The 16,340-nt window shown below is 44.0% G+C and overlaps 1 protein-coding gene across 8 annotated transcripts in view; it reads left to right on the top strand.

Annotated features, from left to right (window-relative positions):
* HMBOX1 (homeobox containing 1) overlaps positions 1–9,472 on the top strand; it is a 67,910-nt gene extending 58,438 nt beyond the window's left edge. For 6 of the 8 annotated variants that reach the window (XM_018085539.3, XM_018085541.3, XM_008929057.4 and 3 more), the window contains exon 10: positions 557–9,472. In XM_018085539.3, coding sequence (XP_017941028.1) covers positions 557–694 — 138 coding nt within the window. In that variant the 3' untranslated portion in view covers positions 695–9,472. The remainder of the gene's footprint in view (positions 1–556) is intronic. The other 2 variants (XM_018085537.2, XM_018085542.2) reach the window with 2 other exon arrangements.
* Positions 9,473–16,340: the final 6,868 nt, after the last annotated feature.

Raw genomic sequence — 16,340 nt, 5'->3', positions numbered from 1 at the left:
GTAATAAACATTTACCATATCAACCATCAGCCATTTCTTTCCCAAACTGGAGGACCTGAGTCTGTTCAACCTCTCCTTGTAAGGAAGCCACCTCCTGCCTCTTCCCTGGGATGTTCTTCTCTCTGCCTTTCTGGTTCTTTTGTGTTCTCTAAAGAGAATCCGAGAATCCCAGAATGGTTTGGGTTGGAAGGAACCTTAAAGCTTCTCTTGTTCCAACCCCTGCCATGGGCAGGGATGCCCTTGGGGTGACCAGAACTGTCTGTTCCATGAATTTGTGCAGTGCCTAATGATTCCTGTCTTAATTTGGTTTCCTGACTTACTTCATGTATCACTTTTATCTTTATCATCTATTATTTTCTTTGAAAGGTGGGTCCCCCACTCCTTTGTCTGCACAGTGAGGGAAATCAATCCTAAACCCGCTTTGTAAATTCACTTTCTGCCCCCATAACCAACAGTCCCCTGCCCCGTAGCTCATTACTGGACACACTCATTTTACCCACCGATTTCCTACCTGTGGAATAACCCTGCTTCTCTCTCCTCCTTCCCACATTCCCAGGATGACAGCACTAGCCATAGTGACCACCAAGACCCCATTTCCTTAGCTGTGGAGATGGCAGCAGTCAACCACACCATCCTGGCACTGGCCCGGCAAGGAGCCAACGAGATCAAGACAGAGGCTCTCGACGACGACTGATACAAAGAGAGGGGAGGGTCAAAGCAAGAAGTAACTTAGTTTTAGACGTAGCACCTTAGCAGACTTTCCTCGGTCCTTAATATGTGTTCTTACAGTATAACTTTGCAGTTTCTTGTACGTCAGTTTAGCTGTTAGGGTCTTGTTCTGTGAAGATGGCATGGTGCCCTCAGCCTTTGCATATACTCTCTCAGTATTAATTCCCAATAAATAATCAATCAACCAACCAACCTCCCCTCTCCCGGCCCCAAGTGGCTAGAAAAAAAAAAAAAAAAAAAAAAAAAAAAAAAAAAAAAAAAATCTTGCTGCTCTGTCTTAGCATTCAAAGTGCTTCCAGGTATTTTAGACAGCCCTCGATTCCAAGTCTTAGGCTACACTTAAAAACCTTGGATAACCTTAGAGATCGTGTTGAAACAATAGTCCGTACGCTTTCCCTTCCCTGAGACTGAAAGGATGCAAGCTGAGGTAGTGGCACAGGGTCGATGGACACCACACTGGGAGCATCAACAGAGAGTAAAAAGAACACTTAGAACCCCCACTTCAGCCTGGGAATAAATGATTTCCAGCTGCAATAAGCCGTGCCTCACTGGTCATACAGTGACTTGATCTACTTTTGGGTGCTGTGCTGAGAATGTCCATTGGAAACACATTCCCATATTTTCCGTTGGCGTTCACATATTCAACACAGACATCCTCTGCTCTCACAAGCTGCGTGGCTTAGTGGAGAAGTGCTGCCTTCTGCCTCTGGGACCATGGGTTGAAGCCCAGCCTGGGATCAAATGACAAATGAGCTGAATGTCTAATGGACAACAGTCCACTTCTCAGAACCACTATTCCTTTTTGGCATGGCTGGCAGTGCCTGCTCAGAAGAGGTCTAGACTCTTATTGATCTGTCATTAACTATTTCACCTTTTATTCCTCCTCTCGCCTTCTCTCTGTCCCCGCCCTCCTCCCCTCTCCACTTTGCCACTTTTGAAAGCAATGTTTTCCAGGAAGGTTGTTAAGGTCATAAAATGGGTGAGTGGATTTTTACACGTCTGTGTAACCGATGCCTACGTCCTGAGTAGCCTGAAAGGTTGTTGGAGAACTTTGACACCTGACCTTTGCTAGAGAAACCATCAGAGCATAAATATTCTCCTAAATATGAACTTTTTTGTTTGTTTAAAGGCAGGAGGATCTCTTACCTGAGAAATGGGGTGTGAATGTTTTGTGTTCTCTTTACTCTGTCTTTGTTAAGGTGTGAGAAAGCTATACTGCTACGAGCAATTTAATTAATAATTGGAAGCCATACTGATAATGGATGTGGTAATATTTGTAAAGCAAACCTACTTTAAGTAGCAGGAACTAATGGAATTGTTTTCCTTGATCATATGTAGCACTTTTGTTACTTTTTTCTTAAAGATATTTATATTTGATAAGTCTTTTTTTTATCATTTGAGAATTCCAAATACCAAACAGCAAACTTGCATTGCAGAGTCACCCTGCGATCACCTTGTCATCTTAGTATCTAAATGATGAACTGTGTGTGCATCTAAGAAAATTACATCTGCTAGCATTGTGTGGAAATGATCTCCTGGCATCCTGATAAAATGATATGTTGCTGCCGGTAAGAGGAAACATTTTGATGGAAACAGCACGGGAAGTGTTAGAGACGGGCAAGAAAAACGTTAACAAGGAAAAAAAAAAAAAATTAAAAACCCGTGGAAATTTTTGTACGAGAGATGTATAAAAATCTCCACAGCGTTTCCTCGACATTCCATTTTACCTTCCCAGTTTATGTGGGAATAGCTTAAAAAAGAGGAGAACAGCTCAGTTTGAGGGATGGGCTTCCCTTTTCTCTCCCACTTTGCAGGCAGAGGGAACGAAGGGAAGTTGCTGTTACTCGCCTTGTTCTCATCCCTTCCTCACTCTGAACTCTCAGAGAGCACCGTGAACCCCTAAAATGTGGCTGCTCAGCAGGTTTTTGGCCAGCCCAAACCCCTCCAGGCACAGGCTGACGAGATCAGCTTTACATCTGTTAATCTGGGCAAAACTGCTGACCCGAGTGTGGAGGAGATTTTGTGCTTTCAGAGGGCACCTGGTTGGCACCTCTTTGTCTCTGTACCTTTGAAGATATATAGGTAGGGCTTGGCCTCGACTCTCACTTATGGATTTCATTGGAAAATTTATGTGCTTTCCTTGGATATAGATCACTGAAGCAGAATGAAGCCATCTTTTTTTTTTCTGTTTTATTGCATTTCTCGAGTAGGCAAATTCATAAGTAGCACCGGGGCGGACTCAGGAAAGGCAGGACTGGGATCAGCAACGTTGCACCACTGCAGTTCTTTTCTCACTGCTTTGTATGAATGTTTTGGTACTAAGGGGCGAAAGGACGGGGAGAGCTTTTATTTCTATTTTTTGCACAGCAGAATGATCGAGCAAACTCGAGCCTTAGTGGAATTTTACCTACTTATTCATTCCACAGTCACACACCGAGCTGACAAGCAACATCCACGATTTATAGTAAGGAGATTTTAATAATCGATGACCTCTTTACGTTGGTCTTGCCACCACCATTTGTTCTGGCTGTTTCATTTTAAAAAGAACAGACTCAAAGTGTTGGACAGCTGCAATTTTGAAAGAAATATTGCTTACTATAGTATCTGTAAAAGAAAAAAAAAAGTCATTGTTTGAGGTGTTGCCTTTTTAAAGCAATAGGGGAGAATGAAAATAAGTATTAGGACTTGTGTAGCCTGGTTCTAGGTTCATGTGATGCAGGATCAAAGTAACACCACTGGAACTGTATGTCTGTACCATCAAATGTAGAATTATCTGGTCTTAATTCTGTTTGTCACTGTCAGGAAGCCACTGACATGATGCACCAGTATCCTCTCTGAAGGTTAAACAGGTAAACAAACCCCTGGTGAGCGACTGGAGAGGAGCAGATCCTCCTTGGCTGCAGCTTCCTGGTAAATCCCAGTTTTCTGCTCTCCCACATTTCCCTCTTACCAGAGGAAATAGCAGATAACTGGGGAATCACACACTTGGCTCTGTGGTGTCAGTGTTTGGGTGTTTCTGTCTGCTTTGGCTTTTCTTTATGCACCAAGAGGTACGAGGCAGGAGTGAGAGCTCGGCTGTTCCCGGGGTCTTTGTGGAAGGCTGTTTTCTGGAGTTTGGAAGATTGCAGTGAGCAGTTTGCAGTTAGTGAATTACCTTTTGGTTTGACATTAATTAGCCACGATGGAACAGATGCTGGTGTGATGGTACCAGGAGAAGTGAATGTGATCTGGAGTAAGTGAAAGAATTGGTGGAGAGTGTCTCCTGGAATTTAGCCTTTCTTCTGGGTTTTTTCCATGTTATGGGCCTCTTCTTTGTCTTTCTGTCTCTGGACTTCCTTGGAAATTAAGCCTTGTTTTTGTAGCATTGCAGTTCAGTTGTGGTTTGTTGTAGCCAGTCTGGAGTTACTGCAGTTTGTTCTTGTGTGGGTTCCCTTGAAGTGGGTCTGGTGGCAGACCAGATCTACCTTTTTGTTCTGTGAATAGAGAAGAAATTATTTAAGATGCTCCTCCTCTGTGGTGGGCACAGGTTGCTTTTAACTTCATAGGGTAAGTTCTGGCTGTTACTTTTTCCCTCATAAAGTCCTTATACTTGAGTTGTTGTCTCTTACCGTCTTCTTAAAACAACAATTTCTACCTCCACTTTTTTTATGGATTGTTTTTTTAATTCCCCCACCTTTTTCTCCTGAAGTATGAGATCCCAAATGTTTGCAAAAGCATTATGAATTGATAAAAATCAGCAGACTTGTTTCTGTTGATCTTCTGAATGCTCTATAAACATATGTGTGATTATAATGAAATCCCATTACTCACGTGTTGGCTTTGAGTCAGCAGTGCACTCTCGTAGCAATTAAGGGACCTCATTAAGAGTCTTCAGCAGGTTGTGGAAAGGGATTAGACCTTTCTGTCCAGCATTTGTGGGACCCTTGTGTGGGCAGGAGGTGTGAGGGTTGGAGCACAAATTACGTGGAGGGAGATCGTAAGAGCTGGGTTTGTCCAGGCTGGCTCTGGGGACGTCCCGTATTTTGGTTTTTAACTGTCTTAATAGGTTGGTTTTAATTGGGGGGACCTGTGCAGGGTCAGGAGTTGGACTTCAGTGGTCCTCATGGGTCCCTTCCAACTCAGGATACTCTGTGGTTCCAGGGGAGGCAGAGCCAGGCTCTTCTCAGAAGGGCACGGTGAAGATGTGAGGGACAGTGGGCTAAAGTTGTGTCAAAGAAAATCCCAGATGAATATAAAGAGAAATATTTTCCTACTCAGAGGGGCAGAACAACAATCTGAAAAGGCAGTAGAATTCCCATCCTTGGGGATATTCAAAACTCAACTGGACAGGGTTGGATTAGAGACCTCCAGAGGTCTCTTCTGACCAAAATTATTCTATGATTCTGTAACAGAGCTGCTCAGGTTGGGCTGTTCCCTACTTCTGATTTATACATGTTGACTTGTTAAAAGAAATCCTCTTAATTTGTTGGGGTTTTTTTCTGTTTTGCTGTTCATAAAAGTTAACTTTTCTAGTTTACTAATAGAGAGGAGCTTTATTTGCAGGGTCTGACTCCAGGCTCCAGTCAAGCCATAAGTTAGAACTTTCATTAATTATTTGCTCTGTTTACACAGTTCTTCAGGGATATTTGACTTAACTCTGTTTGTTTCATTGCCTAACATAAGACTGGTAAGTTTTTCATGTTTTTGTAACATTTGTGATTTGTAGATCAGTTTTTGCCTTCATTTGTGAGGGTTCATCTTTGTCTTGCTGCTGAAAAATTCCACATAGCTGAACGTATTGGAGGAGAAATTGTGGTTCATTTAAGCCCACTGGTGACTACTGTGATAAGCTACAAATTCTGGGTCAGTAAATCACAAATTGATCATTATCAGAAGCTGAAAGGGTTTGATGGGGAAAAAGTCACATTATAATTACTTGGATCCTCTTTCCTTAAGTGTTTGCTTTGGCCACTGCTAGAAAAAAGAAACCCATGGTACTTGTAACAGGGTTTCATAAAGAAAAAGGTTTGATTTTTCATATGAATAAAACCACTAAAATTGGTGTAAGAATTTCCAAAACTCAAAATTAATTGCTGCCTTAATGCAGGATTGTGGTTCCCTGGGTGTGAGTTTAACTCCAATCTAAAGCTGGAGTCACACTTTTCCCTGCAAATTACTAAGATTCAGTGTGAGATTTTGCCCATAATCCTGAGCTGTGGATGTTCAGTTGGAAAAGATCACACTCCCCCCCCCCCTTTTTATCCCTGGAATTGAGCTTGTTTTATTTAATAATTTTCTTAGCAGAAGGTTTATGTTCCTCCTCCCAACCCAGCTCCATCATGGTGCAGCCCTCACCTCCCAGTGCTCATCAGCTTCTTTCAAACTCACTGAGTAATTAACCAGCAGATTTTAGGAGTTTTTGTTAAAATAAACTTTGCTCTTATTTCAAGCCTTGCACTCTGAAGTTATTTAACTTGATAATGTTATTTCAATCAAAGTCTTAAGCTTTGATTTGGCAATAATCTTTGGTTTGGGGTAGCTTTTGGCAGGACTCTTTGGTGGCAGGATTGGTCTTAAAACTGTGTTCTGTGTCAGTGACCTTAATATGTGTTGATGGCCCAGATTTGGTGTGTGTTTGTGGCAGCAGTCAGGGCTGTATCCTGATCCCAGCCATTTTAATGGAGTTTTGTGGAGTTGGGAGTTTTCACTGTGATCCCTTGGAAGGGAATGTTGATGGCCTGACCAGAAAGTACCTCGCAGTTCCCAAAAAGAGTTACAGAGACATTTCAAACTAGAGCATTCCCTGTTGGGCTTTTTAGCTGCTGGGATATTTACTCAGGATATTGGAGCAGTTCTTGGCCAATAGGCATTTGGCACAGCCCTAAAACCTTCGTTTTAGCCTCTCCTACTGTTGTCAAATTTATGGGGTTTAAACTGTCTGACTAAAGATGTTGCACATTGATGAAAACCAGAGGCTTTCTGGAGATGGCAGCTACAAATCCAAATTTGAAATACACAGAAATTATCTTCTTTGTGAGAAATGTGTTATAACTAGAAGAGCTGGGTTGGGTGTTTTTAGGACTGTCAATAACATGACAGTGATTTGATGTTGGTTTTTGTCCAACAAATATAAATCAAATCAGACCAATGGAAGTTATGTCAGTGGCATCAGTGAGACAGAGGCCTTGTCACTTAAAAATAGCCTGGATTTGTTTGTTCCTGCCTGTTTTCATGTGGCTTTCATCCAAGAATTGTGGTTTGGGTGCGAAGAGACCTTAAAGACCTTAAAGGCCGACTCATTCCACCGCCCTGCCATGGGCAGGGACACCTTCCACTATCCCAGATTGTTCCAAGTGCTGTCCAACATGGTCTTGGACACTTCCAGGAATGGGTCAGCCACAACTGTCATGGAGATAGAAAAGGATTTGCTATTTGGAGTGCAGGGGGAAAATTCACAAAACACTTTAAACGCCCCTTTTAATGAGGCTGATCCAGAAAATGAACTAATGGGTTGGATGGCTGCAGTGCTGGGCTCTATCCCATTCTTTCAGGAAGGTCTGGAGTGCTCCAGCCAACAGCTTAAGCAGGAATGAACCAAAAGCATTGAACTGGAGTGAGCTGGTGATGGGCCTTTGATGTTTCTGTATGTACAGTGCATCTCCTCCTCAGATGGCTTGGCAGGAGCCTCTCCCTGCCATTTATTCCCTCTCAGTTCCATGGCAGCGGGTGTATCCTGCTGATCAAAACACCCAGCACACTTGTGCTAAATCCTTTCAAACTGCAGCCAGGGTAATTGGGATGGGCAGGATAAATGCATGGGAGTATGGCAGGAGAAGTGATGGCAGCTCCTTTGAATGACTGGGTGTCCCTGACGTGTAATTAGCTGCTTTAGAACGCTGGGGATTGGCATGGTCGCGATTAAAAGGATTTCTGTCTTTTCTGTGACTGAAAACAGGAGATCCTCCGCCCCCTAATTCTCTCTAATACCACTGTTATTAGTGACACTTGGAACACAGACCCTCTGTAAACTTAAATAATGACCTAAATGAATGGTGACTTACAACAGCAGGGGCTGAGCTGAGGCCAGTTTTCTATGCAAAGCTGCTTCTCCCGGTTTTCCGTTCCCCGCTCCATGTACGTGTCGCTTCTCAGTGAGTTTTGGAGACAAAAAGGATGTTTAGTTGTGTGACAGATTACCCAGGGGCTGGTTTAGCTCTCCTTGTTGTTTTGGGGTTGTAGAGGTGAGGAAGGTGAGCCATGAACTCCACTGAACTCATCTCATGTTGTCACCTCTGCACCGTTTGGTCTCCGGTCCCTTGGAGCAGGGAATGGAACTGGCTCTTGTGTCCTCCTCCAAATTCCCCTTCCTGGTGGCTCTTTGGAAGCCTCACCAGAACTTGTTGCCACGGTGTCCTCGAGCTCTCTGCTGCCCCAATTAACATGCTGTAGGGACAGGAGCTAACTCCCCTTTTCCTTAAAAAACCTCAGAATATCCTGCACCTGCAGGTTTGGCTGGACACCATCCCTGCCATTCACCGGCGGTGTGTGGTGGTGACCCAAAATAACACCATCATTTTTCCCTGACAAGTTGCTAGATTCTCAAAAAACATCTGCCAGAGGGTTTTCTGTGCCTTTTAATTCTGTTTCTGTGAATATTTGTTGGCCCTTGAGCACTGCAGAGCCTGAGCTCCATTTTTACCCTCAAGTTGACCAGATTTTTCCATAGTGCTGTTCTCCCACTGCAGTCACTTATCAGACAGGTTTCTGGGGTTTTTTGGTATGTGAAGAGACTCTTAGTCAAACTTACTAAAATGAGCACCATCAAAAAAGAATTTAGGAACTTCCTCAAGCTCTTATTTGAATCTTCCAGTTACTTCTCAGCTTCTTTGCACTGAAATCCTGGTGTGACTCTCACCCAGTGTCACTGTAGTTCAGAGCAGAGCTGTGGGTACTTCAGTTCTTCCAGCACTACACTCACAGTACCAATGGGAACAACTTCTTTTCAAGAATATACATTTTTAGGTGTTCACTTGCTGCTGTCACTGGCCTCAATTCAGCTTCCTGCCCTCCTCTCCCCTCTCCTCGACTAATTAAAGTCTTCCATGTAACGCTGAGATGGCACATGGAGCTTAAATAACCCTCCTCTTTAATTAAGAGGTTGAATTCAGCCTTCTGAGATATATTTGACATCATTTGAGATTTAAAAATACATTTTACTTACACAGTTTATCCATCAGATCGCTCGAGGAGGGCAAAGAGATAATGAAAGTAAATTATTAATTAATATCTCTCACCCAGTATATTCCATTAAGATTATTAAGCATATATTCCATTCCTCAAAGCACATTTGACTTTGGATATATTTTTTTTTAAGTCTGCTGGTGAAGTTTCTGCCTCTCTCTTTGACAGGGCTGTAGTGACAGGGCTGAAAACATCCTTCAGGGGCAAACCAGAGCCAGGAATTCTGAGTATCAACTCACTGACCAGGTTTTCCATTTCATTTCTGCATTATGGCAAGTGAGCAGGTCTGAGCCCAGAGTGACATGGACTCTGCCTGACACATTCAAACTGTTCCTCTCTTTAAAAGGTTTGATGGAATTTTGGAGTGGAACCAGCAGCAGGAGCATCTCACCTTTCAGCGTGTTGGATGGAGGGGGCTGAGTTTGGGTGGAGGTACATTAGGGTCGGAGTGGTGAAGAGGAAATTCCACATATTGTTGGGAAAGACCCAGCACAAAATCTGTAACTGCTCCTTGAGAAGAGGAAACATCTTTATTGATGTGGTAATTGAAGCAGCTGAGGAGTTGTCATGGGAATTTGAGCCATGCTCTTGTTCAGTTTGTTGCAGGGGCAGTTCCCAGAATCCCAGAATGGTTTGGATTGGAAGGGACCTTAAAGATCATCTCATCCTACCCCCTGCCATGGGCAGGGACACCTTCCACTAGCCCAGGTTACTCCAAGCCCTGTCCAACCAGACCTTGGACACTTCCAGGGATGGGGCAGCCACAGCTTCTCTGGGCAACCTGTGCCAGGGCCTCCCCACCCTCACGGCCAAGAATTCCTTCCCCATATCCCATCTCTCCCTGTCCTCTGGCAGTGGGAAACCATTCCCTGTGTGCTGTCCCTCCAGCCCTTGTCCCAAGTCCCTCTCCAGCTCTCCTGGAGCCCCTTTAGGCACTGGAAGGTGCTAGAAGGTCTCCCAGAGAGAGAGTTGCCTTTCAGTTTAACTAAACGTTTCCATCTTGGCACAGCTGCTCATTGGGCAGGAACTGGTTAATTCTACACCACTTCCTTCCTTTAGAGCTTTTTAAGTCACAGTCCTCTTTCTCCAGGTGCTTGGAAAAGATAAATGCTCTTGAGATGAGGGAATGTTTATAAATCCATTGGATATATATGGCCAAGTTTTAAAGAATGATGTAAAAAAGGCAGAAACTTCAATTAGGGGATTTTTATTTCTTCTTTGTTGTTGTATTTGGAAGGGCAGGACGGTTTATTCATCCCCTTGGATGAAGTTTATGGAACAGGGAGTTTGCATGAGGATTGTGGGAGGCCACCTGACATTCAGGGTCTCCTTGTAGGTGACAGACTGGTCCCTTCTGGCCTTAATTGTATAAATCTGTGACTCCAAAGAGGTGGATCTGTCTTTTACCTTTATAACTTGTTCGTTACATTGAGTAATTTGTAGAGATTCGAGTTCTGCAGGGGTTCTGTGCAGCAAGAACTTTCCATCAGAGAACATGTTGTGCCTTATGTCTGTAACCCAAGTTCCAGTTCTGTTGATATTCTCTTTTACCCAAAACCATTCAACATGAACCAAGTTTGATCAGTCACCACTGTTCCTTTCCAGCTGCAGTGCCTCAAGCAACTGGTTTCCACAAATCCTTTCATCAGTTGCCAGAGTGCTTCAGAAATATCTCACAAGTCCTCTTGCTAAACTGATGTCTCCTTTCTTTCCTTCATGGGGCCTGTATTTCCTTGAAGGAATTCCAGTGGAGTGTTCTGAGCTGTCCCTCCTCCAACAGCTCTGATCATTCACTTTCAAGTTGATTCTTGCTCCTGAATTTGTCACATGTTATTTGCCCAGACTTCAATGCTTCTTCCACAGGTAGTTGATTTTTATCTTCCATCCAAGCTCCTTCACATCCTGATCATCCTATTTTTTCCTGGTTTACCAATGGTTTTTCCATACTGAAGTGCTCTGACCTGAACCTGTTGTTTTTACAGTCCCCAAATACAGGATATATACTGTTTCCACCCTAATAAAAAGCAATCCAGTGTAGGGCTGAAGCTTAGGTTTGATCCAGCCTTATGAAATCTTCCCGACTTTCTGCTCCAGGGTTTTCCCAGCAGCTCTCCTCCCTTCCCTCACTGCAGTTTGGATGCCTAGATAAGAAAATCAGGGAAATAGTGACTTCTAAGTATAATAATTTAAATTATTTCTTGGACTTCCATGCCCTCTCTCCCCTTTCACTGTCTTGGTGACTTGTACCATCTTCTTTCTCACAGAATCCCAGAATGGTTTGGGTTGGAAGGGACCTTAAAAACCATCTTATTCCACCCCCTGGTGTGGGCAGGGACACCTTCCACTATCCCAGCTTGCTCCAAGCACCATCCAGCCTGGTCTTCTCCTTCTGTTTTCCCTGTACAGGCACTTTATTACCTTCAAACAGTGTATTTCTGGTTAAACCTCTTTGAATTCCTTTAATACTTCCTCAGTCCAAGTTTAGAGACATTCACCTTTCCTTTGGCCTTTCAGGTGGTGCTGTATCCATTACTTAATTGAAGTCTAAATTTATATTGTCCACAGCAGAGAGTAAATATGACCAGTTTTGCCTACTTTCACCATTAAAAAAAAATTAGCTCATAAATTCAGCCAATTTACAACAGGTTCTTCACTTGCAGCCTCCTGTGTGAGAGAAGGTGGTTGGACCATGGAAGAGGGACAAGGTGGGAGCATTTTTTTCATGGAATCATAGAATGGTTTTGGTTGGAAGGGACCTTAAAGCTCGTCTCATTCCCACCCCTGCCATAGGCAGGGACAACTTCCATAGACCAGGTTGCTCCAAACCTTTCTTGTTCCATTTTATTTTGTCTTGCTTGCTCTTAGTATTGGAACCTGTTTTAAATTGGAGTGGATTTTCCTGGTTCAGGTGCTGTTGCCTGCTTTAAATTAGGAGAGTTTGGGACAGGATGCCTGGATTTGCACAGCTTTCCCAGGAGTGTGGTGGTTCCCTTTGTCACTTCGTTCACCCAGGGTTTGGGATCACTTTTTGCAGCCAGAGTAGCTTATTATTATTGTTGTTATTAAGTTATTTTAGATTTGAAGATGATTGGAAAAACTTGAAGTTACTTTTCCAAATGAAAAAGTAGAAAAAGCAGAGTTTGGATTTTGAGCTTCCCATCTTTCAGTGGATAACACTGAATTTTCTATTTCTTTTTTTTTGGCTTCTGCCTAAATTTGAGTGTCATCTTGAGAAACTTGTGCTGAACTGAAGGTGGTGACTTGGTTTTTAGTTGCTGTGGGACCAGAGCCCTGTTTGGTCTTTCCTGAGGGACAGATTTTCCATCCCATCACCCGTTGCAATACAACCCCAAAAGCAAAAACCCCTTTTTGCCTTGATTTTGGCTCCGGGAATGTCTCAGCAAAGCTGACCCTCCTTAATTTTGCTGCCAGAGTTGTCCTGGGTGGTTCCAGGCAGCACTTCTCCCACCAGTGCTGCTGGCTTAGACTGGGAAAGCCCCATATCCCTCTGGAAGTCAGATGTCAGATCCAGTAGGATGAAGCGATGCCATCGTGCCACAGAACCCCCGGGGGAAAGGCTCTTACCTTAAAGATAATCCAGGAATAACAGGTTTAAACTCCCTGTAGTTCCATAGCAGTTCTGTCAAAGGGTGACAAGTACAAGTCAGTTGTGGCCATGGGGAGCACTATTTTCCTGACAAATTGCCTTGGCTGTGTCTTCCTCTTGGTCTTTATGATCTTCCCAGGGCTGCCGAAAGCCCGGGAAGTGTGAAATATGTGCAGTACTTTTTGAATTTTAGGGTTTTTTAGTTAGTGTCAATTTTAAAAGTGCCTAAGTGAGGAACAGGACTCCAGAGTGAGCTGGAGGAATAGGATTAGACCTCGTTTCCCTCTTAAGAAAAGAGCCCTCCCTGCATCCCTCCACACATCCCTCCAGATGAGTCCAGAGCCCGGCAGAATCTGGCTGGAAAAAACTCTGCTCCTTCCTCCTCTTGGTTTTCAGTCTGGTGGGGGATGGGGAGTGGATCTCATTTCTCAGCCAAACCTTTGCAATCTCTGATTTGGGGTGGATTGGCAAAGAGGGGGGAAGCCTGGATAGGATTCAGTAGGAAACTGCCTCTTGGATTGCAGATCCAAAGGGCCTTGTGTGTTAAACATCCACTTCTGGATAACCAGAATCTGGATGGAAAAACCTAAAATGCATCTTTAATCTCTCATTTTGGAATCATGGAATGGTTTGGGGTTGGAAGGGACCTTAAAGATCATCCAGTCCCACCTCATGCCATGGGCAGGAACATCTTCCACTATCCCAGGTTGCTCCAAGCCCTGTCCAACCTGGCCTTGGACACTTCCAGGGATGGGGCAGCCAAAACCTCTCTGGAATCCCAGAGGCAGTTTCTTCCTATATTTTGAATTATTTCTAGGTTTATCATAGTGGCACCTGCTAAACATTTTATCAAAATAATCCTGACTGTTGGCAGGTGGTTATAATTTTGTAAAGGTGAGAATTTTATGTGGGTTTTAAAGAAAAAAAAAGATATCGATGGTAGTTTAAAAATTTATGTTAAAGGAGAATTTCTTCTGACCAGAGTGAAAGGAGATAACAGAACACTATGAAGGTGTTTTAGTACCACTTAAGGGTTCAGCAAATGAAAGCAATCCATATGTAGATGTTTTATTTTTCATTAGGAACAAAATGTTTTCACTCTGACAACTGAACATGCGAGGTGGGAAAGCCTGGGGAATGTCTGTTGGCAAGGAAAGCTGTGAGGACTCTTCTGCAGAGAGCAGAAAATCAGCCTGTAGGGTGTGGATGGGAGTTGATACAAGCAATGATCCTGTGGGGATCCTAATGGGAATCAAGAGTTTGTGGAGCCTGTGGCACACACGGACCCTTCCCCTGCTCTGAGATGCCTTTTTGAACTGATACTCTTCTCTGAACCAAGTGATTGTCACAGACAGTGGGTGACAACAGATCAGTGTAGGGAGTGTCTCAAACCTAGAAGTGAAAGGGTGGTGGAACAGCATCAGAGCCACACAAAAATGGACCAAACCCCCAGCAGAGCACGGGGGGAGGGTCGTGTTCCTCCTGTCCATGTTTGTGTGTCTTGGTTTTGTCCCACTGATCTTGGCTTGGGGGTCGTGCCAGCCGTGTCTCCGGGCCGTGGAGGGGCGTGTGGGATGGCTCCAGTCGCCTCCTGTCACTCCATGTGTCACCAGATCAGTGATCCAAGAGTGTCCCATCCCTGCTGGTCGCTCCAGCGGGTCCTTTCCTGTCCATCCCTTCCTCTGTTGGCATCTCCCACCTTCCTGTTTGTTTGCCCCGACCAAACTGGCCCCCGTGTCTCATCTGCTGTAGGTGTCCCACCTACCTCAAGAGGCAAAACATGGGATCCTGGAGTGGTGTGTTCCCACTCTGGGCTGTTTTCCATGAGCACTCGCACACACACACACACACACACACACACTGGAATGTATATTCTCCTCCCCCTCGCCCCCAAATAACCTCTTGACCCGATCCTTGCTGTAGCCACCACCAACTCCTCTTGCAAATTGGATGCTGCTTTAAATGTGAAAACAAATGTTCAAGAAGCTATAAAACCTGAATGAAAGCTAAAGCTGAATTTATAAAGCCTTGTTGCATATGAGCCAAAAGTGCAAAAAGCTCTATATAATGAACTAACCTGCCACTCATATAAATATAAATATATATAAATATATTAAAATCAGACTGTTCTACAAAATTGTGTATTTGTATTTTTGTGTACGTACAATTTTCTGCTAAGCAGAAGGAGGATGTAGTATAGGATGATGTGAGAAGAGATTTTGTTTAATCATATTTCTTTGTTACTTATTTTTGTTAACATCCAGATGCCTGTCTTTGTCTTATGTGTATGACACTGTTCCAAAGGTGCAGTATCCCTCTCCCGCCCCGCCTTCAGCCTCCTCCACCGGGAACGAGTCAGGTGATGCTGCTCATCATCATCATCATCATCTTCATCATCATCAAACCCTTCAGGTACACCCTGGTCTTGATCTTAAGGGCTGCTTGTTCAGCTTAAAGACAAGATGTTTCATGTTGCTCATCATCATCAAGTCAGATATTCCTGTGCTGGTTGATCCCTTTTCGTGTGGTTGTTCTCTGAGCACCATCCCCAGTCCGTGGTGTCCTTGCTGCTGTGGCCCTCAGCCTGACATTTCGGGGGGAAAAAACATGAAGTGGGATAAATGTGGGGGGAGGATGAACAGATCCTCGTGGTGGGAAGTTGTTTAGGGATAAAGAGGTACCAGGGAAGCAGAGGGGTGTCCCAGGGGGTGGGTCTCTGGCAGCACCATGAAGGGGGTGATGGAGGAAGGGGCCTCGGGGAGGTTTGTTCCCCACAGTTGGCTGCTGAGGGGGAGCTTTGCTTTCAGGAAGGCAGGTTGGAGAGGTGATGGGTTGTAACTCTCCCTGTGCTGCCTCAGGAACATCCTTCCATCCCAGGGGCATCTCTGGTGGCTTTGGGGCAGTTTGGGCCTCTGATTCAAGGACAGTTGGAGCAGCCTTGTGAGACAGGGTCCATCTGCTCACGATGCCCTTGCAGTGAAGACACTGATGGTTAAGAATATTCCAAAAACCTTCTCCAAATCACTGCCTTTACCTGCAAGGTGCCAATGGCTCGTTGCAAGGAGAGAAGGAATAGTTTAGAAAACTTGAGACCCCTTGGTGTGTTTGGGAATTGTTATTTATCCAGGGAAAGAAAGGGTCAGGGGAGAACTGGATAAAACAGGATGCAGTGCAATAACTAATGCAGAGCTTTGGGCACGAGGTGATGGAAGTTCCCCTTCAGTTCCACCCCAGACCCTTGAGGAAACCAGCCCAAGTGTTCCCACCCGAAATGCAAGGTGAGGGTTTATGTCCATCACACACCTTCCTCTGCTGGCAGGTGCTGCGAAAACCCCAAGTATCAACCTCTTCCCTTGTGTCCTTTCCTGTTTTTTTTTTCTTTTTTAATTTAATGAGAATCATTCGTTGTTTGAACCGGCCCGCGGCCCAGGGAGAGCGATACTGCACCTTTACACGTAGGGCTCATATTTATAACAATGTGTAATGACTGTAGCAAAAGTCCTTGTTTCTGTATGTGAATGGACAGAGAAACAAGTGCTCTATTGTATTGATTAAAATAGTTCAAATGAGTCCTGTATCATTGTATCTCCTATTCTGGATTAGTGCCTTTTGGACAGTAGACTGTTCTGTAATTAAAATGTAGTATAACTGCTTTTTTGTACAGTTTTGTTTTAATAAAACTTTTTTTTAATTTGTGTTTATTTTAGTATTGTACCTATTAGAAAATAAAAATGTATAACTCAACACTGACACGTTTCTTCTGTTGTGCTTTCTGTGCAGAGCT

The sequence above is a fragment of the Manacus vitellinus genome, unplaced genomic scaffold, assembly GCF_001715985.3.
Source record: "Manacus vitellinus isolate BGI_N305 unplaced genomic scaffold, ASM171598v3 scaffold_82_pilon, whole genome shotgun sequence".
NCBI lineage: Eukaryota > Metazoa > Chordata > Aves > Passeriformes > Pipridae > Manacus > Manacus vitellinus.
This window is presented reverse-complemented; position numbering and strand designations above follow the sequence as displayed.